This window comes from Crocodylus porosus, unplaced genomic scaffold (genome assembly GCF_001723895.1).
Source record: "Crocodylus porosus isolate Cpor-Errol unplaced genomic scaffold, CroPor_comp1, whole genome shotgun sequence".
Lineage (NCBI taxonomy): Eukaryota > Metazoa > Chordata > Crocodylia > Crocodylidae > Crocodylus > Crocodylus porosus.
This window is the reverse complement of record NW_017728949.1, coordinates 19,094,102-19,119,853: the sequence shown is the minus strand read 5'-3', so window position 1 is coordinate 19,119,853 and position 25,752 is coordinate 19,094,102. Positions and strand designations below refer to the sequence as shown.

Here is a 25,752-nt window from a genome sequence, read left to right as displayed (position 1 = left end):
CTTTTAATGATGGATAAGTAAGCTAATATATGGTATTTTCATTTGCATCCTCATTACGAGATATGTGTGTAAGTAAATTGTTTTCTTAGCTCTTTTTTTTTATTTGTAATTTTACAGGTTTCCTATATACTATTAATATATTATTTTTTCCAAGCTTTTTAGCAAGTGGTTTGGTTATACCTTAGATTCTGGCCTGTGTTGAGGGTAGTATGAATCTCAGATGAAAAGTCCGGAAGCACTGTGTCTCACCAAGGCTTGAGGCCTTCCAAAGCTTCCTTAGGTGTGTGTCTGTTCTGTATAGCTGCAATTTAATGCTGGCCTGTTTTCAAAGGCCCTATACTCAGACAGTCACTAGGATTACAGGTCCTATGAAACCTTGGAGAAACCTTGTGCCTTCTCCTGTTTATGCTCCCATGCTCAGGGTTGCCCATAACCATAGCGGCTATAGTCAAATATGCTTTCTTAATTTTCCAGAACTGTTCTACGTGTATATTGTAGGAAAGAGACCAATTCAGATACCCCACAATGGAGTTTTAGACCTGCATACATTTTTCATATATTTCATTAATGTAGGAATGTTGTTGTAGCCACGATAATCCAGGAAACAGCGATCAGCAAGGCTTTTTGGTATTATCTTTTATTAGACTAGCTGTATAAATGGGAGAGAAGTTAGAAGCTGTGTGGCTTGTCTAACATCTCTCTCAATACCTTTGCAAAGTACATTGATGAAGGACCCTTTGTACCTGAAAACTAATTAACATTTCTTGCAACTGTACAATAAAAGATATTACCAAGTAAACCTTGCTTCTTCAGTATGCTTGGCTGTCATCTATACCCCGAGCCAAACTTCTATCATTTTGAACACAGAAGTAGAAACTTTGCTTTTGCACATACTGTTTCTGTACCACCTGATCTAGTCTGCTTTTGGACAAAATGGTGTAAGCAGGGTTACTACAAACAGCATGAGGTTGCTTAAAAGGCAAAGAATGTATGATCAGGACCTTGTTAGAGAATCCTTCAGCATATCTGGTCACCTTTCTGCCTTGTGCAACATGGTTGCAAATAGCTTTTTGTGGCAGGAAAGGAGGAGGATTAGAATTTTCCCTTCTCATGAGGCAGAGAATCCTGGAAATGAGTCCTCTCCCTCCTATATCTTACATCCTGGGAAAAGGGGACTTCCTTACTGACTGTCTGGAGACATTCAGCCATCATTACAAACAAGAGAAACACTACCACATGTCACAGCAAAGAAGCAGAGTTATGGACTCTGTCCCTGAGATTTGGGCTCAGGTTCCAAATAACAAATATGCAGCATCTGCTGATTTAGGGCTTCTTGCTCAGGATTCCATTCAGACACTAGAGGCACAGTATAAAGGTAGGGTGCAAGATGCTGGCAGGCTACAAAGTCTCACCACAACATGGTCAGGCTCTGGGCAGCAGTGAGGACTTAAAGTCTAGTCCATTGAGAATTGACTGCTTTTGTTTCTGGTAGAGATTACTTGTTCCATTAAAAAGAAAGTTTTTTTTGTTTTCCTTCCCCTTAGGTGGAACGTGTTGGGTATTCAAGGAGCCTTACTTAGCCTCTTTGTGGAGCCAATTTACTTCTCTAGCATCATCTTGGGGAGTTTATATCATGGGGACCATCTATCCAGAGCAGTATACCAGCGGATAGCAGAGATAGAAGATCTACCAACTCTGTATACACTCAACAGACCTTTACTTAGTGGCAAGTATCTAATGGGGAAGGCTGTGCCGGTAACTGAATCTATTCCAGCAGTAACATAAGATTGCAGTTCTCAAAACCTTGCAAATTATGTACTGTGAGCAAGTTGCTTTGTGGCTACAACAAGGAAGTTATGATCCAAAATTAAAAAAATATATCGACTAGAATTACCATTTCAAGGCCCTTTTGCGTGTCGAGAGACGCTAATAAGAGTCTCTGGAGTCTTCTGTGAGAGCCATTTTATTATTGTCTTCAGAATTCAGACATCCCAACAGTACATCAGTAAAGATGAAAGCCTGGGTTTGGTGAAAATTTTCTTCCCTTCCCATCCTCAGAATAGTGTGTCACTATTAATTCTCTTGCCATTGCAGATATTTGTTGAGCAGTCTACGTCATTGGCAGTGTGCCAAGATGCACAAACATTGGTTCACAATTTCTAGATCAATAATCAACTTAAAATGGATGGAGAGAACTTCCCAGCTGCCATTGGTTGTATTTTCTTCCTGTCATCAAGCTCTGTTGGATGCAGCATTGGCTTTAATTAGCATGGCACCCAACTTGTATGCATGGCCCAATTACTATAATAATATTACTTCAACCTTGTAGGTTGGGGCACAGATGCTGCATTTGGAGCCCGGTGGCACATCCCTTAGGATTTCTTTTAAATAGATTGTGAAACTGATCTGATGAACAGAACCATGACAATCTTCAGCTAGTGTAATTAACTAATGTTGCAGTTATCTTTTGCAGCTGCTGTCTAATACTTTAAATACTTTTTTTAAAATTTTGTTAAATAGTAGGGCTAAGAGGAATGGCAGCATTTGAATTCAAAGGTCCTTCTAAACTAATCCTTCCCTAAAAGGAAATGTTTAGGTGTTTTAACCCATTTCAGAAATAAGCTTTCTATCAGTTACAATAATGCCATGAAAGCTTTAAAACAAAAATTTATTTCCCTCTCAAAACGTGTTTTCCTAGCGCTGTGTGCACTGCTTTGTTTTGAACAGCTTGGCTTCTAGCATGTGTTTGTTTATATTTTAGAAAAAGTAGCATTTTAAAAGCATGTTTAGTGAATGACATGAATTTGCAATTAAACAATAAGGGATGGAAATAAAACATCAGATTAACCAGTATCTCTCTAACTAGAAATGAAAGTGTTACTAAATACCACCCAGATCAGGAAACAGTCAAGGGATAAGAGTTGCCTACCTATTAGTATATGATGGTAACTAGTAATTGCAGCACTCAAAGCTCTAAATAGTACATATTTTTATGACCATAATAACTGACTTACAGAGATTTTTCTTAGTTTGTTGTTGCAGCCTAATTGTGTGTGTTTCCTCTGTTTTGTATTTAAATTATACATTCTTCAAAGCAGATTCCTTGTTGCTTTATGGTCTCTAAGGGATTTAGTTCACTTTCAGTTCTATATAGTCTAGCTGTAGAATGTTATCTTTACCGGTCTATCATGAAATAGTCCTGTCTGTTTCAGTACTGCTGCCAGAACTATATCATCACTGATTGATTTTTCTGAAATGTTCTGAACTTTCAGACTGAATGTGAAATCTCAAAAAGAAGGCAATGGGGTGAAGCAGATATGATTTTTTTTCTCCATTTACTTAGAACAGCTTCACTCTTTAAAATCCGTACTGCCAATATCACACCTGGATTCAGCTAATGCAACTATATAGTCATTAATTCACTAGCAGGTCCACACCTTTCCTAATGCACTACTCTATGGAGATGCAAGTGAAGCTTCACAGACCAGGGCAAGCTTAATGAATCCTAATCCTGCCTCCCCCTGAACAGCTCTGCAGTTTTGGCTGTATTCTGATTTAACTGGGGGTGGGGGGGATGTAGTGTGATTTAGAGGTAGGAACATCTGCAAAGTGATAGTATTGCTTTCTTATTGCTCCTTCTCTCATCTATATTCTTAGCAAAGCCATATTTTTTAAATCAAATGTAATGTCAATAGAAATAGTTGGATAAAGGTGTACCATTAGTACCAAATTCATCTAAGAAAGGGGAACATCCTGGCTTAGGCAATATGATGACTGTTATATACATACAAATCATTAAGTATGCCCCATTCTAAATACTAAATGAATACAGGGAGAGGAGAATTTCATGCTGCCTCCAGTGAAGACTATCAGCATAAACAGGATACCAATTAAGCAAGTAGATTGAAAAAGCAATCAGCAAATAGGAAATTTAGCATGGTCCTTGAAACTAGTTGCTATGATGCTAGGTGGCCACTCCCTGGCAACCTGCATGCATTAACAAAAATGCAAAGGCTTTTTCACTATGGAACAGAAACTTTTTTGAGCAACAGGCCTCCAAGGGTCTAATGCTGCTGGATGTGTCACATGCACAGGAAACTTCTTTACCTGGGGGGGGGGCCACGGGAGGAGATAGGACTGTTCAGCAAAGCTATACCTGCACAGTTGGTGTCCTTGCTTCCTGCTAAGAGTGCAAAAAGTAAAGCAGCTCCAACAGTCCATCAGCTCTTAAGGCAGCAAAACAAAATCCCCAAAGAAGTGTCAACTTTTTCTGTACCCTGTGGGATATTTATTTTCCCTTAGCTTTGTATGTAATTTAAAATAAGATAGTGTAGACATTTCTGGTTTTATGTCTAGTTACTATATATCATTTCTTAGCTTTCAGTTAGTTTAGTGTCTCTTACAGGGTACTAGCATTTTGGCAGAAGTAATTGGGATTTAAGACCTGACCTCTATGCAGTATTTCAAGGTTTATTAACAACAGTCTACTCTCTGTTGGAGGACACATGCCAGAATCATCTTCCATTCATTGCTCTTTCTGCAAGCACATTCAGAGAGTAAAGGAAGCTGTTCTAACTAATGAGAATTATATATGCTTCATACATTGAGTAGAGGCCACAGCCATTAGATGATTTTCTCTGTTTATTCCCTGGTTAAAGTATGATTCCATGCACAGTTCTTGAGGCCCAGTTTTTCCACTGTATATAAGCATCAACTTCTGAAAGGGGAAGAAGGGAACTCCACTCAAAAGATAAATCAAGACACAGAATTCCATCTTTGGCACCAGGCAGACTGATTCAAAATAGTTACCAGACACAAATCTGGGGGTCTTCTCAGATATAAAGCCATTAGGTGAACGAGCCAAAGCTCGGAGGGACAAAATGGTGATGATGATGGCTGTAAGCAGGTTGCCAAGCCTGCTGACTTCTGAAGAGTTCCTCAGCAAGCATTCCCAAATGATACAGTCTTTTAAACAAACAAAATAAGCAAAACAAAATCCTGCTGTCCTGTCCCAGACTCAGGGAAGATACCCGCTTTTGTACTGGCCTAGACCCTCTGTGCAGCAAGCAGTTGAACTTAAAGCCTGCTTGCTGCTTTCCTCCTTGCAAGTTGTCCTCTCACAGTTTGCTGCCTATCTCTTTCCTCTAGGGTTTTACAATCCCAGTGGGATACTTCATCATTATCCAAATGCCCCACAGTTGAGGTGCCTCAACACGGCTGACTGTTCCCTCTTAAAGGGACAGACTGGCCTGTTACAGTGATAATAACAGTAATGTATCCACATGGAGGTTATATGATTGGACCTCCAACTGTGTACGGACATGTTGGGAGTTAGCCAGTTTAGATTCTCCTAGTTGTGTTCCACACTGAGTAATATGAAAAGCTGAAAAACAGAAAGCAGTAGTCATTATGTTCATGCTAAATATGTCAGCAAAATCATGGTACATAGACCAAGTAGAGCAATCAAAACAAGCAAGATCCCTTCTTCCAGGGCTGGCTACTGCAACTTAATCCAAACTGTCTAAGTCTGACAAGTTGGCCAGTAAATAGCAAGCTCTGAACAAGACAGGTTATTCCCCTTAAGTACCAGATGCATATCTTTTCCCTGGCCCTGTATCTACATCACTGTTTAGACAGAAGTTTCCTGCTGGTACTAAAATGGAAACATCAATCCCAAGAAACTACATATCTAGCTCATCTAGATTTCTTACAAAATGATCTATATTTGGCTTAACAGCTCTCACCAAGATTTGTCACATTTCATTGTAGTTCTATAAACAGAAGTTTATTTAAGTCATCAGTGATTTCATTCAGTGATACTGAAGTTCCTTAGCATAACTTGCCTATCTGTACAATCAGATTTATCTGTCTTACCTGGGATCTGCCAGCATTGCTAGAAACAGAAGCTGTCTGTTCAGGCTGTGGATGTCCAATTCTGTGCTTCCTTTCCACAAGAGCAACTTGTGTTTGCAACAAAAGTGTCCCATATTTTTTTGTCTTAAAAACTAGAGCCATGCTGCACCTTCCCAGAAACCAAGATCATACTGTGTCCTCCAGAATAATTTGATAAAAATGCCAAAAAGCCCTGATGAAGTGCATAAGCTACACAGACACTGGGCAAGTTGAGTCAAACTGATGCAATTCCTCTTCTGGGCATGTGTTGCACTCAGCGCAGGGGTGCACCAAGCTCAGAGTAAAGCGCTGTTTTGTTTTGTTCTTATTCCCACATCTGTAAGCACCTTCAGTTACCAGCTGTAAATGGCATGAAGTCTACATGACCTATAGCCAATCTTCAGGATTTTCTAGGGACTGTGTATCTTTAACCTGAACAAGGTGGTAATACTAAAGAATGCTTGAAACTCTGAGCCTTAATTCTTTTTTACTAGATAAATTCATTGAGTGCTTAATTCCCTTTCACCTCATAAAAAAGTTTGATTTCCCACCAGTATGTGCTGGAGGAGAGGCATGCAGCCTAAATGTCACAGACTGGGAAGGGACTCATTCACTGAAGAGAAATCAAAGTAGCCACTTTTTTATTCTTTGAGGAATGTGACCTTCCCCACTAATAAGTGCCATAGATTAGTAATGGCTGTTGCTGAACCCTATCTGACCATGGCATTTGTTCACTAAAACAAAATAAAAGCCAAGAAAGTGATATAGTTCTCCTGAAGTTCAAAAAATATATCATTGGTTCAATTTAGGGTATACAGAAGCTTTAGACACACAGCTGGTGATATTTTTAAATTCTCCAACCTAACTATTTTTGATGGAGGAGTGCTGAAGGCAAAGCAAGCATGCTGCATCAACCTTAGTTCTGGTTCAAAGTAGCTTCACAGAAACAGCCCATACTTGCATGCTTTTGGAGACATGCAGCTGAAATAATACAGAATATTTTTTTGTTAAGTTACTCGAGTCTTGCAGGTTTCACCAACAGTACATAGGTGACTAGGTCCACAGGTCCAAACTTGCCGGATTCTGTAGACTCCCTATAGGGCTCCCGAGTTAGAGGTCTGTAATAACTGGAAAAATGGATTTTTTGATTGTGAGAAGAGGGAACACATTATTTTGTTTTCTGTGAGTCTTAGCTCCTGCATTATTCAGGATTTTTAGTAATTTCTTTGCTCGTACTTTGAATTCTCTTTTGCTTTGTGTCCAAGTTGTGGCACTTGGTGATCATATTCAGATACTGATTGGTGAGAGGCATAATAAAAATAATAATTGTAGTAGTTTGGTACTTTCATCTTTATCCATTTCGTGCAGTTCTGTTCATGACAATTCTCTGACAAGTTTCTTCTCTGAATTCCTCCTATTCTTGAGAATATGAATGTCCTTCGCATTCAGTCTTAATATGTATACATAGAACTGCACATTGAAGCCATGTTTATGTTCTTTTCATTCCCCCCGCCCCCAGGCATAAAAAGGGGCATAGTTCTATTGCCTCTGATTTCTTTCTATAAATATTGCAGGAAAGATCATGGGTTTTTGGAACACGAATATGATGGTTGATTTCACTGCAACTTTCAGTTCTTTTTAGGACAGTTAGGTGTTTAGTAATGTCTAAGGTAATTTCTATATGGTTGTGGGTTTTGTTTGGTTTGGGGGGTGGGGCTTGTTTTTTGTTTTTTGTCTTACATCTTTATACTCCCTTACTCCTTGAATTGATGTGTTTCATTCAATTTTTTCTGCATTGGTTAAATCTATAATTTAAAAACCAGATCTGTCTAGGGGGTCTAGAGTGTTGCTTTAATGCTTTCTTTGGTGCTTGTGCATCTAGCTGAGTCTCTATCCTCTTTAAGGGCTTTAGGGAACCTTGTTTTTTATTCCCACATCCTATCTCCTTCTGCTTAATGATAGGAGACATCCAAATCAATCTTGTTTCCATTTGCAGTAAGATCTGCAGTGCATAATGGAGTCCTCAGCCAGAAAGGACATCTATCCCTCTTAGGTCTGGTCAGCCTGCGGGTTCTTTCCTATTCTTCAAATTCCCCCATTTTTTGACAATTATAAATTCATGGATCACCTGAAAAGTTATATCACAGGACAGACTTCCTAGCCCTTTCTGGACATTGCATTTTCAACAGCCTGTGCTTCAAGTCCTAGAGGCAGTTTTCCTTTAGGGCATAGACACACATAACACTTTGAATGGTTTAATGTGGATTAAAACTGAAGCAGACAGACATATGAGCCTGTTAAGCTGGTTTAAATCTACCTGGAACAGTTCAAAAGGGCACCTGGAAAACCAAGTAGTGTTCTGAACCAGCTCTCTGTGAACCAGGTTAGTGTTATGTATGGACACCAAGTGTTCTGTGACATAGGTCTGGTTGGTCCTCCAGGCATCCACACTGTATTGCTCCCCTCCCCCTTCCACACTCACTGCTGAAACTGGCCACTTTGGTATATAGGCAGAACTTTACTGCCCTTTTTTCCTTTCGTTGCTTTTTATCAATGAACTCCCTTGTACTGCTTGTTCAATAGAGCTATCTTTCTGAAAATCAGCTGTCCTCACTCTACTTGACTACAGCCCCTTATCATGTCCATCCCCCACCCCTCCCCAGCCTCTGGGAACCAAAAAGCATAGACACAAGCACCACCTCCCATACCGCCAAGTTAGATGAGCATGCTGCAGACTTTGGTTATTTACAAGTTATGTAAGTTTATTGAATTGATATTTAGGCAAGAAGGGAAAACACAGAAGTGAAAACACCCCCAGTCACAGGGCATCTGTCCCCTGGTACCACCAAAGCATGGGCACAAGCACCCTGCCCCAACTCACCCACTGTGAGGCATACTTGGCTGGGTGCTTATTCACACCCCCTGATGTCAGAGCCACAGCACTTCATATAGTTGTGACCCACTCCCCAATTACTAACATTTTAGAACTGTTCAACTGTTGTGTGTATCTGTACCCCAAGAGTTCAGATAAGTCTTTCTCCTATTAGGACTTCATTACCCAGTTGACTTCTCTAAGATCTTGGATGTCTTAGTAGTTTTCCTCACTGGGGCTTTCCTCTGCATCTGAGTATTATGACAAGGATGAACTTCACAAAGCTTCAGAAGGCTCATTAATCTTAATCACAGACTCTAAGTCTAGTCTTCAAACTCTCGAGCCAGTCTCTTTGCATGCAGAAGTGCTGGCGATTACTAAGAAATCCCTTGTCTGTCCCATTCAACAAAGGCTCCGTTGGGCTAGTGAAATATTACTACCTCCAGAAGTAATGATCAGTTCTCCCAGATACCACTAAAGTGATTTATATCAGAATCCTTTTGTCATCTCAGTAGCTTGTGAAAGATGTGGACGTAGGAACCTAGGACTGGGAAGAGCCTCCTGGGCAATCAGGTCCAGTCCCTGCATTCACAGACAGTCATTAACCAGAGGAATCCCCCAAACTAGCACCTACAACTGCAAGGAACAATCTTCAGAAACATTTAAGAAACCCCTACAACATGCCATATTCAAAAGCAGGGGAGACAGAGTCCTGTGCTCTGCAGCTACAATGATGGGGAAGTAGTTTGTTAATATGCTTAGAATATCCTAGGAAATGAACCATGCCCCATGCTACAGAGGAAAGTAAAACATCCATCATCCCTGCCAGTCTGACTTAGGGGAAAAATCCCTTTATGGCTTCAAATTTGGTAACTGCAAACATAGAAACAATACCCTCTAACCAGGAGCAACTGGCTTTCTAAGTACCAGCAGAAGTATTAAAAATAAAGCCCAACCTTAACTTATAGACAGCATCCAAGTGTCTCAGAGGAATGTGGGGGCAAGAAAAACGTCAGAATCTAGTAGCATTCCTATAGGGTAGAAAATTCCTTCCAGTCCCCAGCTGACCAGCAGAAACCTTGAGGTGTATGGCATTCCTTAGGCACTTCCGACACCGTTAAAGCTACCTTAATACTCCAACCCGGGGACTGGAACCACCCGATTCGGCACCACGCACACTGATGGTTGACCCAGAACGTCTTCCTGTATTATAGTTCTCTCTTAAGGAGATTCAGGTGCTTTGCCCTGACTTCTTTGCTTGGAAAATCATTTCCAGCTTTACTTCTCTTCTTTAGTCTGCTTCCAAGGACAGAGGCTGAGAATATATAGACTTCTTACATAGACAATCATATTTCAGGTAATCTGCAAATGCACACAGGACTTTCAAATTGGGCTAACTAGCACACATTGTAAACGTGGAATGAATTGATACCTTGCTGAATGCTGTTCCTGCAGATGTTATAAAGGAAGCCAGAATTATAATTCTGAATGCTAATAAGTCAGGATGCCATGCACTCAAATATTTCCAAGATGCCTCTAACAGTAAAATCAGTGGCAACTTCTGTGACCATACGTCTTCGTAGTTAAACTGTTCTGGTCTTTCTCTTGATGGCTCAGAGCTAGTTAATCTTAAACTAGATGAGTTGATCCAAGTATTGAAGGCTATAAAGGCCACTTAGGGATTCTTAGTCCTTTCAAATCTGCTGTTCTAGAGTTGTTCACCTTTCATTTTGGGACTCAGGAATGTGTCCCACCGTGGTGCAGCAGGACCCTGGCATTTAAAGGCACAAATAGATTATTCTGAAAACATCTCAAAATGATGAGTGAATTGCTCTGACATTTACTAGAATTAATTTTAAAACTACAGGAGAAATTGCATGCTCTTACAAAATGCCCCAAAGTGAAATGACAGGTGATGATGCATTTCTGCCAACTATAGTCAGAAGGAGCTGATGAGTAGTTAGAGTTGGGCCTCCTTGTATGCCCTTGATTGGGGCACAAGGGAACAGACATCTTGGGATTATATTCAGGCAATCATCTCAAACAACCACACTTAGTATGGAAAGTAATAATTCATTTTCTGATATGCTTCCATTGCTGCGATTCTTGTTGACATTATTAGTAATTCTGCCTGCTTGCTTAAAGAAGCTAATTTATATGCAGGATATGCCATCTTCTAGTTTTTATCGTACAGTGTGTACATATAATCAGAGCTCGTGTTCTATAGAATATTAGTGTATTCTTTAACCTGTCAGAACTAATGAATATTCTGTGGCAACCACGTATTTAAGGAAAGAAATAAAACACTCTGTTGTACTTCTATGCAAAAGTTAAAATCAGACCAGCCTCTCTCTCAGATATCTGTTGACCTCTTCCTTATGTTTCTCAGAAGAAATCAGGCAATTTAAAGAAACATGAAGCGTCAAAGTTTTGTACGGAGAACTTGCAAAACTTAGACTGTAACTAGGATTGAAATTTTGTTTTATTTGAATTGATCTTGCTACATAAGCCCAACCAGAGCTTCATCTATATATTTTCAAAAGAGTCACAAGATTTTAAACATCTGGTAGTCGTATGGAATTTATGAGAGGAGCTTTAAAAGTTATAACTGGGCAAGGGTGATTAACCAGTGATTTAAATCATCATTTAAAATCAGTAAGCAAGAAAACTTGATTTAAGTAAGGTTGATTTTAATTGCCTGGTATTATTTGTATTTCTTGCTAACCTGGAGAATGTGCATACATAGAGTTATAGAGAAGTAGGGCTAGAAGGGACTCTAGTCCAACCCCCTGCCTGAGGTAGGATTATCCTTATTGAAACCAGTCCACACAACCATAATCTCAACTCTGCTTGGGACTACTATCAACTCTGACACAACATAGACCTAACATCCTAACCTGCCACAGGTAAAGCAGGGGAACCATGACAGCCAGTGTCCCGCTTCTATAAACCATTGTCAATATATGCTCCAGAGATCCCAGGTAGAGGGCCACTCCCTCCACTGTAGAAAAAGGCAAAAACCTCACAGTCCATACCAATCTGACCATGGGGTAAAATTCCTTCCTGACCCCAGATATGGTGATTGGTCTGACCCTGAGTGGAGGTGCAAAGACCCTCTAGTCAGGAAACTTCAGCTTTGCTCCCAGCAGGAGCATTGGCACACCCCAGTTGAAATCCCCAGACCTGTCTGTAGCCAACACTCAGTGCTTCTGGGAAGGCTTGAAAACACCCTGACACACATAGCAGGCAAAAAAGGAGGGGAGCAATTAGCAAAGCCCAGAAGCATGAGAAATACCCATGGCAGAACATAGGCATGACTACATCTAAACCAGGGCCGGCAGTTATTTTGGGCGGAGGGCCGCTTACTGAGTTTTGGGAAGCCATCAAGGAACTCATGACAGGTAGCCAGGGGCAGATAAGTATTAATTTTCTAAATTTTTAGAGGGGCCCCGCAGGCTGAATAGAATGGCCTGGCGGGCTGCATCTGGCCTGCGGGTCACATGTTGCTCACCCGTGGTCTAAATCAGCCCTGACCAGTTGCTGTCCAACCTCTTCTTGAACACCTCCAAAGCAGTCTATTCCACTGCCTCATTATTCTAACTGTGAAGATGTTTTTCTGGACATGCAATCCAAACTTACTTTGCTGCAACTTTAAGCCACTGGTCCACACCCTCCTCTCTGCAGCACGAGGGAAAAGGTGCTTTCTCTCTCCTTTATGGCAGCCCTTCAAGTATCTGAAGACTGCTATCATACCCCCTCTTAAGCACCTTTTCCACAAGCTGAACATGCCACCATCTTCATGAAGGGCTCTAGAGGTGATCCTGTTAACTACAGACCATTGATAATCACTTCCATCCCTGGCAAGTTGGTAGAATCTAAAATAAAGAATAAAATCAGCAGTCACATGGACAGATACGATATAATGGGGGAAAATCATCATCGTTTGTGTAAAGATAAATTCTGCCTCACCAATCTGCTGGACTTTTTTTAGGGCATTAACAAGCACATGGACACGGGGGACCCAGTTGACATATTTGTTTTTTCAAAAACCTTTTAAGAAGATCCCTCAGCAAAGGCTTAAAAAAACCCAACTGTTGCCGCATAATTTTGAGGGGAGGTTCTTTCGTGTATTGAGAGTTGGCTTTAAGAGTAGAGTTAAATGGTTGCTTTTCAGGATGGAGGGATATCAAAAGTGGGGTCCCGCAGGGATCTACGCTAAACCCAGTTTTGTTCAGAATTTTCATCAATGACCTGGAAGTCGGGGGTACAGAGTGAAATCTGTTTGTAGATTATATCAAATTATTCCAGATACTCAAATCCTGAACTGACAGGGAGGGACTGCAGAAAGATCTCACCAAGATGAGTGAGTGGGGGAAAATGGCAAAAGAACTTCATTATCAACAAGTGCAAGGTAATGCACATTGGGAAAATAACCTCAGCTATACGCACGCAGTGTTGGATACTGAACTAGCTGTTGTGGTTTAGAAAAGAGACATTGAAGTCACTGGAGAAAGTTCTTTGAAAACATCAACTCAGTGTGGAGCAGCAGGCAAAAAAAGCCAATAAAATGTTGAGCATCATTAAGATGGAAACTGAAAACGAAATGGAGAACATCATCATTACATGTGTGTGAAATGGGCCCTTTCAATTCGAATTCGGATTCAGTCCGAATTGAGGGCAATGATTCAATTAATTGATTTGGATCACCATCCCCAAGTTGATTTGGCCAAATCCAAATCTGAAGATTCGATGCTGCTTCAGAGTATCAGTGATTCAGACATAGACACAGGTTTCTACATACCTCGAGGTACCAGCATAGCTCGTGATAGCTGCAGTGCTGGGGCAGATGGAGTGTCCCGCAGGAGTGCGGGAGGCCCCCTACATGCTTGACGGCAAACTCCGAAGTGGACTGCCTGTACTTCCAGTCCACTTCCGGGTCCACCAAGGAATGTCCAGGGGGGCCCCCCTGGCTTGGCAATCGACCACGGGGGGACCCCAGGTGCCCCCCAGACCCAGGAGGCACAAGTTGCCGAGCTGGGTGGGTGGGGGGCCTGCCCACTCTCCAGTGGACCTGGAAGTGACCAGAAGTGCTTTTGGTCCACTTTCAGGTCTTCTGCCAAGCACGCTGGGGAGCCCCCCATGTTTCTCTGGAACATTCCATGCACCCCAGCGTCACAGCATTCATGAGCTGCGTGGTACCTTGAGCATACAACAAAGCTGTGCCTATGTCCAAATTGCCGAATCTCTCCGAATTGATTCAGAGGGTTCCAATTCTATTCAAGGGTCCTTTGATTCAATTCAGATTCAGAAATTCGGCCACTGAATTGGGCAGAATTTCTGCCAAATCAAATCAGAGACTGAAGCTTTGCACAGCCCTAATTATCATGCCATTATAAAAATCCATGGTGTACCCACATCTTAAATACTGCGTGCAGTTCTGCTTTCTGCATCTTAAAAAGATATGGTAGAATTAGATAAAGTACAGAGAAGGGCAACCAAGATGATCAGAGGTATGGAGTAGTTACTATACCAGAAGAAATTAAAACGGCTAAGATTCATTTAGTTTGAAAAGGAAAAGGTTGGTGGGGGGGGAATATGATAGGTGTCTATACAATCTTGAAGGGTGTGAACAAAGTGAACAGGGAACTGTTATTCACGAAGTCCCAGGGTACCAAAATTACAGGGCACCAGTGGCATTAACAGGAGACAGACTTAAAACTAACAAGAGAGCACTTTTTTACACCATGTGTAGCTAAGCTGTAGAATGTGATGCCACAGGAGGTGGTAGAAGCAGATGGCATAGCCAGGTTAAAAAGGGGACTCAACAAATTAATGGATGATAGACCTATAAATAGCTGTTGAACAGAAAGGTTGGAGATGTTTCCTCTGGCATCTCTATGAACAATATGGTAGGTGCCAGAGAGGGTAATGAATATGGGATAGATTACGCTAGATGTATCTGGGTCAGTGCTCTCCCACTAAGGAGACAGGATACTGGGCTAGATGAACCATTGGTCTGGCCCAATCTGACACGTCTTATGTTCTTACGTTTCTTATGTTCATTGTACACCTGAATAAGTACAAATATGGAGAAAAATTAAGTGCGTATCAACTGCCTTAAGTGTTTAATGCTCTAATTTTTAGCATGTCAGTTTTCAAAACTTCTGGTAGACTTTTTATATATTTACGCATCATTTTGTGAAATACATTGCTTTACCTGCTATTGAAATGCAGCCACCAGTGCACTGTAAAACTAAAGTCATTTCATACCAGCTATACACACAACAATGTTTTTATGAGGACTGAAAAAGTGCAGTGTAGGTATTGTTTAAACTTCAATGGGAGTTTTTAATACAAATTATATTTAAACTAAATAATTATATTTGGAACTAAACCAAGATGCCAGGATTAACATCACTTAAAAAATTGCTGTGGGATTACTGTTCACTCTGTGGTCTGGACCTCATTTTTAGTTCTCATATCAAATACTGCTTAATAGCACTGTATTCCTGACACCATGCAAGAGAACTGATTGGACCCAAAAGTACTGTATTGCTGATTGGATTTTTCACACTTTGGGCCTTCTTCTTTTCAGCTATAGAGTTGGCTTTTGGCAGTAGTAGCCTTTTCTGTAGGTGCAGAAAGAATTGTTTTCTTTCTTTTAATTTACTCAACAATTTAGTTACTAATCTATTAGTTTAATTTATGAGCTAAACTAAGATCAATCAGTTGTGTGTTGCACACCATAATAATATTGCTATTTATATGAAACTTCCTTGTTACCAAAAGTCTTTGATCTCTTCTTGTACAACTTCAGCATAGTAAAGAAATGCATGTTTCTTTTCAAGTTACTGGTAATGCATACTTATACAACTGAAAGTGATAACAGGAGATGATGTTTTAGCCACACATTCCCCATCAGAGGTAAAGGAGTGTGCATTGTTAAATCTCTGTGAATCAGTTGAAAATCAACAGAATTATTTTTATTTTGGAATCGTTGCTTATAAGAATGCTTCACAATACTATGCGTATAACTATTGGAGCACTCATTCTTCCACAGATAGAGCATATCAAGATGTAATGAAAATCTTCATTATTCAATATTGCTCTCCTTTCAGGTATTAGCAATGCAGAAGCCCGCCAACCAGGAAAAGCACCTAACTTCAGTGTAAACTGGACAGTAGGAGACACAGGTCTGGAAGTTATTAATGCAACAACTGGCAAGGATGAGATGGGCCGTGCATCTCGCCTTTGTAAGCAAGCTTTGTACAGTCGCTGGATGCGTATTCATGCAAAGGTATGTATCCAAAATTAGGGAATTTTAGTCCTATGTTCCCATTTTATTTGGTCACATAACCTACCTTTTAATAAAAGGACCTGTATTGTGCTGTGCCACTTCATTTGTTGGGACTATTGTAAATTTTAAAAATTCACACCTTAGATGAATCTTTTTTCCACTGTAATACTTGGTAGGTTAACAATCCACTATCTAAAATGGACAGGGAAGTGGTGTTTGTGTGCTCTTCTTTAACTCAGTGATTTCTAGTCTTAAGGTATGTGAGAGAGTCATCAGATTCAGTTATAGCTTACTGTAAAGTAAAAAATACACCTTTGAGCATTTATGGTAATTTTAGTTTATTGAATAAGCTACTTGCTCTCAGTAGATCTCCTGAAATCTTACACAAAAGATAGTAAGATTTACAAAGTAAGAGGGCTAAGATTTGTGAAATCATTTTCTAAGAGCAACTTACAACGTAAAGCCAGGTATGGGATTCTTACTGGCAGTCTAAAGAGACTTTCCTGTATGAGCAGATGTGGAGTAAAATCCTGGCTCCTTTGAAGTTATTCCTGTAGATTTCAGTGGGGCCAGAATTTCCCCAGAATTCTTTCCCCTTCTTTTCCCCCTCTCCCCTAGGAAGTGCAAGATAAAGTAAAAGACCTGCTTTTTAAAGGGTTAGATTTCTTTGTCAGACATGGTCAATACTAGAGGACAGTGGTTGTCACACAGGGGTACACATACCCCTTGGGGTACTTAAAAAGGGCCTAGGGGGTGTACAGACCTAATGGTGCATGAGTGCATGTGCACAGCTGCAGCACAGCATGCAGGCGAGCAGTTGGGTCCAGTTGATAAGTGTGTTGTGAGGGAAGGGGCCTGTGGGGAGGGAAAGATTGAGGGCCCAGTGGTGGAGAAGAGAGTGGGGCTAGGGCAGGGGTGGCCCAGCTGGGGCAGGCTGCTGGACTGAGTCATGTGCCCCCAGATCTGCACAGGGCAGGGCAGACTGTCGCTGCGGGCTGGGCCAGGCTGCACTCTGGGAGGGGCTGCAGCCACTCCAGAATTCACCATTGCCCCCCTCACCTCCCCTCCCAGCACTGCCGCTGCCTGCCCCTAGCACAGCCTGGTCCAGCCCCACGCTGGGAACAGCCCTGCAGCCCACCCCACCCCATGTGCAGATCCAGGGACACATGCCCTCCATGCGCGCTCCCAGGGGTGCACGCAGTGGCGGGAGCCACCCACCCTCCCTGTACCAGCCAGAAAAGCCTCTTGCAGTCTCTATCAAGGCCCTCATGGTGGGGGAGGGAGTGAAGCAGAGGCAGGTGCTGCCCAGTCAAGGGAGACCACAGGACAGAACCGCGAGCAGCTCATCCGGGGGTAGGAGGTGGCAGCTCCCATTGCTGCGCGCACACTGGGAGGGTATGGGGCATGTAAGCCCCTGGATCTGCACGGGGCAGGGAGGGCTGCTGCTGCGGGCTGGAGTTGGGGCAGTGCTGGGCTCTTCTTGGAGGGGGCTGGACCAAGCTGTGCTCAGGGTGGGCAGCAGTGGTGCTGGGAGAGAGCTACAGGGGGGCTGCAGCCACTGCAGAATTAGCTGTAACCCCACCAACCACATCTCTGAGCACTGCCACCCGCCCCAAGCGTAGCACAGCCCAGCCCTGTACCGGGAACAGCTTGGTGCCAGCCACAGCAGCAGCCCGCCCTCCCCTATGCAGATTCAGGGGCACATGGCCTCTGTGTCCTCTTGGGGGTGCATGTAGCTGCTCCTGTGCCCTGCCTTGGCTGGGCATACCCTGCTTCAGCCCCATTCCCTCCCCCACCGCTGGGCCAGCCCACCCTCACCCTGCATGAGGATCCAGGGGCACATGCCCCCATGCTCTCCTGGGGCGTGTGCACCAACAGGAGCTACCATCCCCTCCCCGCAGCCCCCAGCTGCTTTCAGCTCCTCTGTCCCAGCTGTGGAGCCCCAGCCCCACTCCCTCATTACGGGTGTCTCAATGTGCTCCTCCCCCCCACCCCTTAAAAACAAAAACAAAAAAATAAAGGGGTATATGAGCTGGAACTTTGAGAGAGAAGGGGTACGCTTGTTAAAAAGGTTGAAAATCCCGGCTGTAGAAGTGAAAGATAATAGGCCTGTGCGAGTCGGCAGCAATCCAATCTGGCTTCGGATCTGGCTGCTTTGGATGGCCGCAGTCCAATCCGGAGCTCCGGACCGGGTTTCCGCCTCGATCCAGCCGAAGCTTTGGAGCCGCCACGAAGATTCGGCCATAAGATATAATGGGGAATCAATGAAATATCTATAACTTTGTTGTTTTTTGTCCAGTTTGGATGAAACCTGCAGAGATCGTAGCCTCTGCTGAGAGTATGAAACCCGCCAAGTTTCAAGATGATTGGTGCAGGAGCTTGGGGGGAACTGTCCCCCAAATTCTTGAAAGCCAAACTCATGCCACGGCTGTGTTACACCAGAGGGGGGTCAAAACCACAGGGCTGGTAGCTCTTACTGAGGCCACAACGCCTGCCAAGTTTCAAGGAAATCGGTGCATCTCCCCAAGCTTCAGACAAGCACCCCTCGCTGCTGACAGACAAAATTTCTGCCAAGACTGCCTCTGTCTTGGGGCAGTTGATTGTCTGTATTGAGTCTTTCCTCTCCTTAGCCTGGTTTTGTAGGTGCTAATCAATGCTCGTTAAGTCATTATGTAGTAGCTAGCTCCCCTGCATTGAGCTGGTCCCCGAGTCCCTGGTCCCTGAGTGAATCATGAGTGATTGGTTGGTAACTGGGAACTCAGCAGCGTAGCAGCCAGGCCTGCAGCAGTGTCGCCCTCCCCGCCCCCAGACGCACGCAGTCAGTCCCACAGCACCCATGGCACCAGTTTTGTTTGTCCGCAGCTTGAGAGGCAGTTCCCCCCAAACCCCCACACTGATCTTCTTGAAACTTGGCAGGCTTTGTGGCCTCAGTAAGAGCTACCACCCCTGCAGTTTTGACGCCCCTGTGTTGTAACGCAAAGATGTGACAGGAGTTTTGTTTTCACAAATTTGGAGTGCAGTTCCCCCCAAACCCATGCACCGATCTTCTTGAAACTTGGCAGGTTTCATCCTCTCTGCAGAGTCTACCAGCCCGGAAAATTTCATCCAAATCAAATGGAAAACAACGGTTATAGATATTGTATTTTTTTCCCCGTTATACCCTATGGCCGGATCTCCGAGGCAGCGCCGAAGCTCTTTGGGAAGCCGAACGAGGCCAGCGCTTCCACCAGGATGTGCTGCTTCAGATTCCGAAGCGTCCAAAGCTTCTCCAGATCCGAAGCTCTGTCCAAAGCCTCGCGCAGCCCTAAAAGATACCACCAGTAGAACAGCATCCCTAGGGTTCTCGCAGTTTTCTGTTCAACTTAGTAGCCCTATTGATACAATCATGAAGAGCCTTAAGTCAGTAGTTCACCAGAATCAGAATTCTTTCACCCTCGTTTGGAGTCTGTATATCAATGATGCTCAACCTTTTTGGCTAGAAGGGCAGATGTGCAATGACCAGGCCATCCATGGCTGGATCAGTTGGTGGTCCCAATCTGGCCCGGGGTGGCTGCAGCAGAGCCCAGTCTGACTACACAGATGTGGGCAGAGGGTGTCCTAACTTCAGCCTGGCTCCACCAGGGGGAAGAGGCATGGCCCAACTCCAGTTCAGTCCCATGGGGGCTTAACCCAGCCCCACAAGAGAACAGAAGAGGACTTGAGCTGGCCCCAAAGGAGATGTGGCTCAGCCCCATCGAGCCTGGAGAGAAGCATGGCCCACCCTCAGATAGCCATGGGGATGGAGAGAAGGAGTGTGACACCCTCCCCTGCTGCACGAGGCTCAGGGTTTGGGAATTTGGCAACAGGGGACTGTGGCCCTATTTATTGCCACTGCTCCTATACTGCCGAATTTCCTGATCCATGAGAAGCCCTGCGGGCCTCCACTGGCCGCATTTGACTCATGGGCCAGAGGCTGAGCATGCCTGCTGTATATTTTCCTCTCATTATGGCACAGTTTGGGACTCCTGCAGTGCAGATAGCTAGATGCTGAGAAAGTAGAAGCATGTTTATGCCATTCAGTTTCACACTGCATTCTTCTTTGTCCCCTGTCATTCAGAAATTCTTCTCACAAGGATTTTGTGGTGAAAAGTTGTTTCTTTCTTTGCATCTGTGAGCACTAGAATAAGCGAGGTGGTGGAGAAAACAAGATTATTTCAGAAAAGCAGCAATTAATTGGCTTTCCTTTTGATCGTGTAAATATGACAAGAAAGTTGCAAGTGTCTTTTACTTTTTTCTTCGGTATAACATTTTGTACTGAATCTAATGAATATTTTGGGTTGCAGAACAATTCAGAAAGTGAACCATTTTTTCCTGATATTTTTTAAAATTAAACATTTCATTTTTTAATTTTGAATGTTTTGAAACCAATTTTGCCTAAATTTTAACAACTTTTTTACAATAGAAGGAAAAAAAACAGAATGGAATTAAATGTTTTGTTGTAAATCAAATGGAGTATTTCAGTTGACTGGAAACAATTTTTCCCCTAGTTTTCCATTTTGCTGATAAAAGCAATTAAAACAACCTCAGGTCAACCCAACAACAGTCGTTTTCAGATGATCACTAGTTTCACCAAGGAAAGAAGAAATCAGTTCTTCATAAAGCTCTAATCACATGGCCGTTGTCCAGAAACAGCAGGAGACATAGGGCTTGGTCCTAGAAAGGAAAGCTGGAAGTCTGGAATTACTGAAGCCTAGTCTTGAGCATGACTCCAGCTATCTCTGCAGACCTTGGCGTCCTATTTAATTTCCCTGTTTGTTAGCATGTAGAATGGTAATGCAAAGTGTACCTCATAAAGGAGCTGTGAAAATGAATGGTTTGTTCCTTTTCCGTCACCCCAGGCCTGCAGGGAAATATCACTATCAGAGTTTCACTTTATTAATAATGTGCTGTAAAGCTGCAGTCACTTCAGCCAGTGTTGCCATAATGTACCCTTTCTTCAGTGAAGGGAAGGAACACAGAGTTGCACAAAGCAACAGCTCCTCCATCCCAGCCCTTCTCACCCCTGACACCACGGGGCATTATTACACATGCGTGCATCACAGCACCGGGTGCTTTGAAAACTTCCCGGAGCTGCAACGCATGCAGTTGTATAAGTGATGAAATGCGCATCCACACTGAGAAAATGTCAGTGGTGTGCTTTTGAACTAATACACCTCGGAGGCACTTTAGCTCAAAAGCGCACTGCTGCCATTTTCTGTGCGCCAACACACATTCCACTACTTATACAATGGCACCTGGCACAGTGCAGTTCGCCTCAGCTCGCGAGAGCAGCAGACTCACTCGAGTCTTCTCCAAAGCGGTGGATCTCGGGCGCATTGCTGGAAAAAAGTATGTGTATAAATGCCCGTAGAGCTTAACTCCATAATACAGTGTGTGCATCTTTTTCCTGTATGGGCCTTGAGGTCCTTGTCCTGCATTACTACTAATGCGGTTAGGGGAACCTTCCTAACCCCAGAGGTAGGTAGCAAGGAATTGCTTCACAAGAAGCAGAAGTCATGGGCTTCCATTTGAAACTTTGAAGTGATTTCAGATCCTGGAAAGGAAAAGATTCTCAGTGTTCCCATCAGTGGAACAGTTTTGTTAGGAGATAACTTTGAACTTAACTGTTGCTGGCTACAGATTAACAGTAACTTTATATCCAGAACTAATAGAATATCCTGTTGCCTTTATTTCATTTTGCTTCACTTAAGGCTCTCTTGTCTCCATTGTTCTGTAATTTTGTATAATAGTTTTCTTTTTTCTTTTTCTTTCATGTGTACAGCTTTCCTCCAGCCTGCGCTCAAAGATCCTCAAACCTAACCTGTACCATGAAACCAAGCAGGTAGCCACAGAGTATCAAACTGCCAAAGAGTGTTTGTTTAAAGCATTCCTGAAGGCAGGGCTTGGAGCCTGGGTGGAGAAACCAATAGAGCAGGATCAATTTTCTCTCACTGTCTAATCCATGGACTACACATCGCTTTCAGAAAGGGGGTGGCTCTGGAAATCCTGGTGTCCAGCATCTTTTTCTGGCATTTCCACAGCTGTCAATGTATCTTTTAAGCATTTTTTTTTCTTTTTTAACTGACTAGCAACTAGTGTTATGTTTTGCCTGAATATTGGAAGTTGGTGATAGGTTGATACAATACTTCTATATTTTGTTATGAATAAGTCTTGTTGGTGGACTTCTAGAAAATCCTTTTACTGTAAACAAAAAAAAAATTACAGTAAGTTTGTCTTTCCAGTACAAGATGGCTCATTTTTTCTGGGTGAGATACAATTCCTTTTTTACTACAGTGTAGGCAAGTGCTTGAAAATGTAATTTCCGTTAGGTTTTACACACAGTTTTTTTAGTAAATAGCTTGATTTTTTTTAAAGACATACATTACAAAGTTATTTTCTGCTCATCTGTTATCATGGTTTTGAATTGTAGAGTTTCCAGGCAAATAGATCACAAAGCCAGAATGGAGTTTGGACAGCTAGTTTTCCCCTACTTCCTTGCTCTTTAAAACCAGCTGCTGAAAATGTCATGTCTTTGATGTATGTATTTATTAGTCTGTGACCCAGTTTTTAACATGCAGCTTTTTATTCTGTTTTTAAAAGTATCTTTACCTCCCATTTACACACATTGTGAAGTCTTCATTTTTTTACCATTGTAAACTGGAAAAAAATAAGTATTTGTAAGTTAAAAAATTTAGTCTGTAGTGTATAAAAACCTGTTTAGAAGTAGGTCATTTGTATATCCCAGGAACTCTTCAGAATGCAATCACAATAGTAACAGTAATGTGGCAACTTCAAAACAAAGTTGTTCATTTTGAGGAAAACAATTCTAAAATTGCCAAAAACCACCCACTTCTACAATATTAATTGCTGCTGTTCTCAAAGGAATGAAAGCTCCTACAAAGGATAAAAAAACTGTTAAACTGCTTTCTTGTGAAATGTATCTGTTAATCTGGCTGTTGTTTTCCCTTAAATTGCTTGTAATTACCTATATGCTGGTCTGTAAAATGCAGAGATCTAGGCAAGTTACACTCATTTTATTTGCTTTAATAAATATTTAGGATAATATTTGATTTATATAATGTGTCCTAAATTAACATTTTAAATGTCAACATGAAAAATACCAGGCAAAGTAGTCTGGGGTTTATTAAGCCAACTGGTTTCTTGTAGACATTTTGAAATAATTGGAGCAAATGACATTTCACGGTGTCCCAAGCAGTAAGTCTCTAGGCCTACCTAGGGATGTACAAATACATGATGTCACTTGTGTCTTCTCAAAATACCATGTAAACATTCTGAAAGAATCTCAGAGTATTTCAAGCTCTTTTTAAAAACAATTTGTAGTAGTGGTAGCTACCTCAGCCCAGAGGATTTGCTGCAGATTGATGATTATTTTGGTCAGTGAGACAAATCACCCAGCTAGTTATGAATGATCAGTAAGTTCCCAGTGCTGCAATAATTATTGCACACTTACAAACCCTTGCCAAAGAAATTAAATAGAAGTTTCAAGCTGAAAAAATTCTCAGTCCTAAAATTGCTTGTGCATTGATTTAAGCTTTCTAATTAGGGTCTTGGAGGCAATAAATGAAGTTGTAGTATGATTTTTTTCAACACTGCAAAGGGATAGAGAATCAGAATACCATTTTGGCAAAGCAAGTCATGTACATGCCACTTGAACAACAAGGTTATTTATATTGTATTGATCTGTGAAAATGTATTGGCCTTGTCCTACAAACACTTATGCATTGACTTCAAGTTAAGTCTGTAAGTACTTCTACTGAAGTGCTGCATAAAGTATTTATATGCTCAAAGGTAAGTGTGCATAATGTTGTAGGCTTGAGGAGCTAAACTGGGGAGAACTATAAATTAGACCAATTTATGAGTGTTTTAGCTGGTCTGATCCATGTGGATTAGTATTAAATTAAATGTTTTTAAGGGGCTTGGTTTATTAAAAATGTCATTTTGCAATCTTAATATATTTTTACTTATCTTTTTAAACTTCACATTCAAAAGTTGAACCTTCAGAATTAATGTTGAAGGTCAGAGAGGTAGTAGATGGAACTAATTTCCTGATGAACTCATGAATGTGAGTAATATGTTGAAGTATTACTATAGGCATAGTTTTCAAGACATTGAAAATGAAATATTAATTAAAAACTGTATGCAAAGTGGGTTCCATGTAGAATTCTTTTCTGATAAAAGAACAGCATCATGTTCTTATGAGGAATTAGGTTTCACTTTTGATAAATCCAGGGTTAAAAAAAAATCAAGAATCATGTAGAACCCATATCTGTTTTTTGGAAGCCAGTGATTTTTTTTGGCTTGTTCATTGCTCCTTTGTTAGTTTTTGTGCAGTACCATGTGAAAATCAGAAGCTGCAATTGTCAGACACCTCAATTCTGCCATACCCCTTGTTTTCACTCTGCTCCACTGAGCCTTTGCAAAGCAGTGTTGTGATTGCTGATGCTCTTGTATTCCTTACAAATCACCACCATCAAGCATGGATGGCCTTTGATGCATTTAATTCTAAATGACTGTAAACGATAAGGCAGCATAGCTGCCAACAGTTGCTGAACTTGGTAGTTGACCTCTCTATCAAGCTGCCAGCTTGACATTTGTTTTGGAAGGTTGAACGGTGTTTTTGAATACTTCATTATACTACATAGTATGAACTGATGGAAGCTAATCTTATCAAAGATTTGTAAAGCCATTCTGGGGGTTCTTTTGGTTCTTTTAGGTGCTTGAATGAACGTGAGTGTTTGTCTCAGGATCTTCACAGAATTCCAATAAAGAATGACGACTCTAAAGTGGATAAATACTTGAAATAAGGTTTTCTTTTCCAATCGATAGTCTAGCTATAATAAAGGATTATAGACTAGTAAACTAAAAACATTTTTAGTTTTAGGATTTTAAGGAGTTTAAGTTTTAGGATTTTTTTAAATATTTTGTAGGGATGTGCAAGAGAACTTGGGCCTAAGTGTGACACTTGAAGGCTGGACTCAGGATCTCGTAATAACTGTAGAGCTCTCCCTGTCACTTGCTAACAGCATATACAATTTATGGGTCTTCAAATGGTAACCTTTTTTCATGTTAATGTCTAACTGGCCAGATCTTATACCCCTTCAGACCACTTGCCTTTAGTGTACTTAATTATAAGAATTGTGACAGTGCAGTAGTATCCATCTTAGAAATGTACAATGACCTACCTACATGTACAGTTGAGATTTTTTTATATCCTCCTTGTGCTAGATGGTTCAAGATATGCTACCATAGGATAGAAATTAATTAATTAAAAAATTCAAGAGTAGCAGCAGATAGAATTTTTAAGTGTTACCATTCCCAATTCCTCCTTAAATCCTAAAACAATTACGGCTGAAAGTTCAGGAGTGTTAAAGCTGTGTTATACACACAATTTTTTTTATCTGTATAACAAAATACTAATATTATTTTCTCACTAAGAAAAGAATCTTCTAATTAGATGCCTTGTATAATACAAATTATAACACACTCTCATCTCCATGAAAATTTTGGCCTGTTAAAAGAGTAGAGCTATTAGTTTTCTGTTCATCCCCGATGACAGAGTTGAGGACTCAATGTAAAGGTGAGTTGAGGACTCAATGTAAATGAGGAAAAGTACTGGTGACCTCTGAAAGAAGTTTTCTTTCCCATCTCTTTC

General features: G+C 41.7%; 1 protein-coding gene across 6 annotated transcripts in view; it reads left to right on the top strand.

Annotated features, from left to right (window-relative positions):
- ADARB1 (adenosine deaminase, RNA specific B1) overlaps positions 1 to 24,950 on the top strand; it is a 184,300-nt gene extending 159,350 nt beyond the window's left edge. For all 6 annotated transcript variants that reach the window (XM_019554073.1, XM_019554074.1, XM_019554070.1 and 3 more), the window contains 3 exons: positions 1,545 to 1,726; positions 15,883 to 16,061; positions 21,862 to 24,950. In XM_019554073.1, the coding sequence (XP_019409618.1) occupies positions 1,545 to 1,726; positions 15,883 to 16,061; positions 21,862 to 22,038 (538 nt within the window). In that variant the 3' untranslated portion in view covers positions 22,039 to 24,950. The remainder of the gene's footprint in view (positions 1 to 1,544; positions 1,727 to 15,882; positions 16,062 to 21,861) is intronic.
- The last annotated feature ends 802 nt before the right edge of the window (positions 24,951 to 25,752 follow it).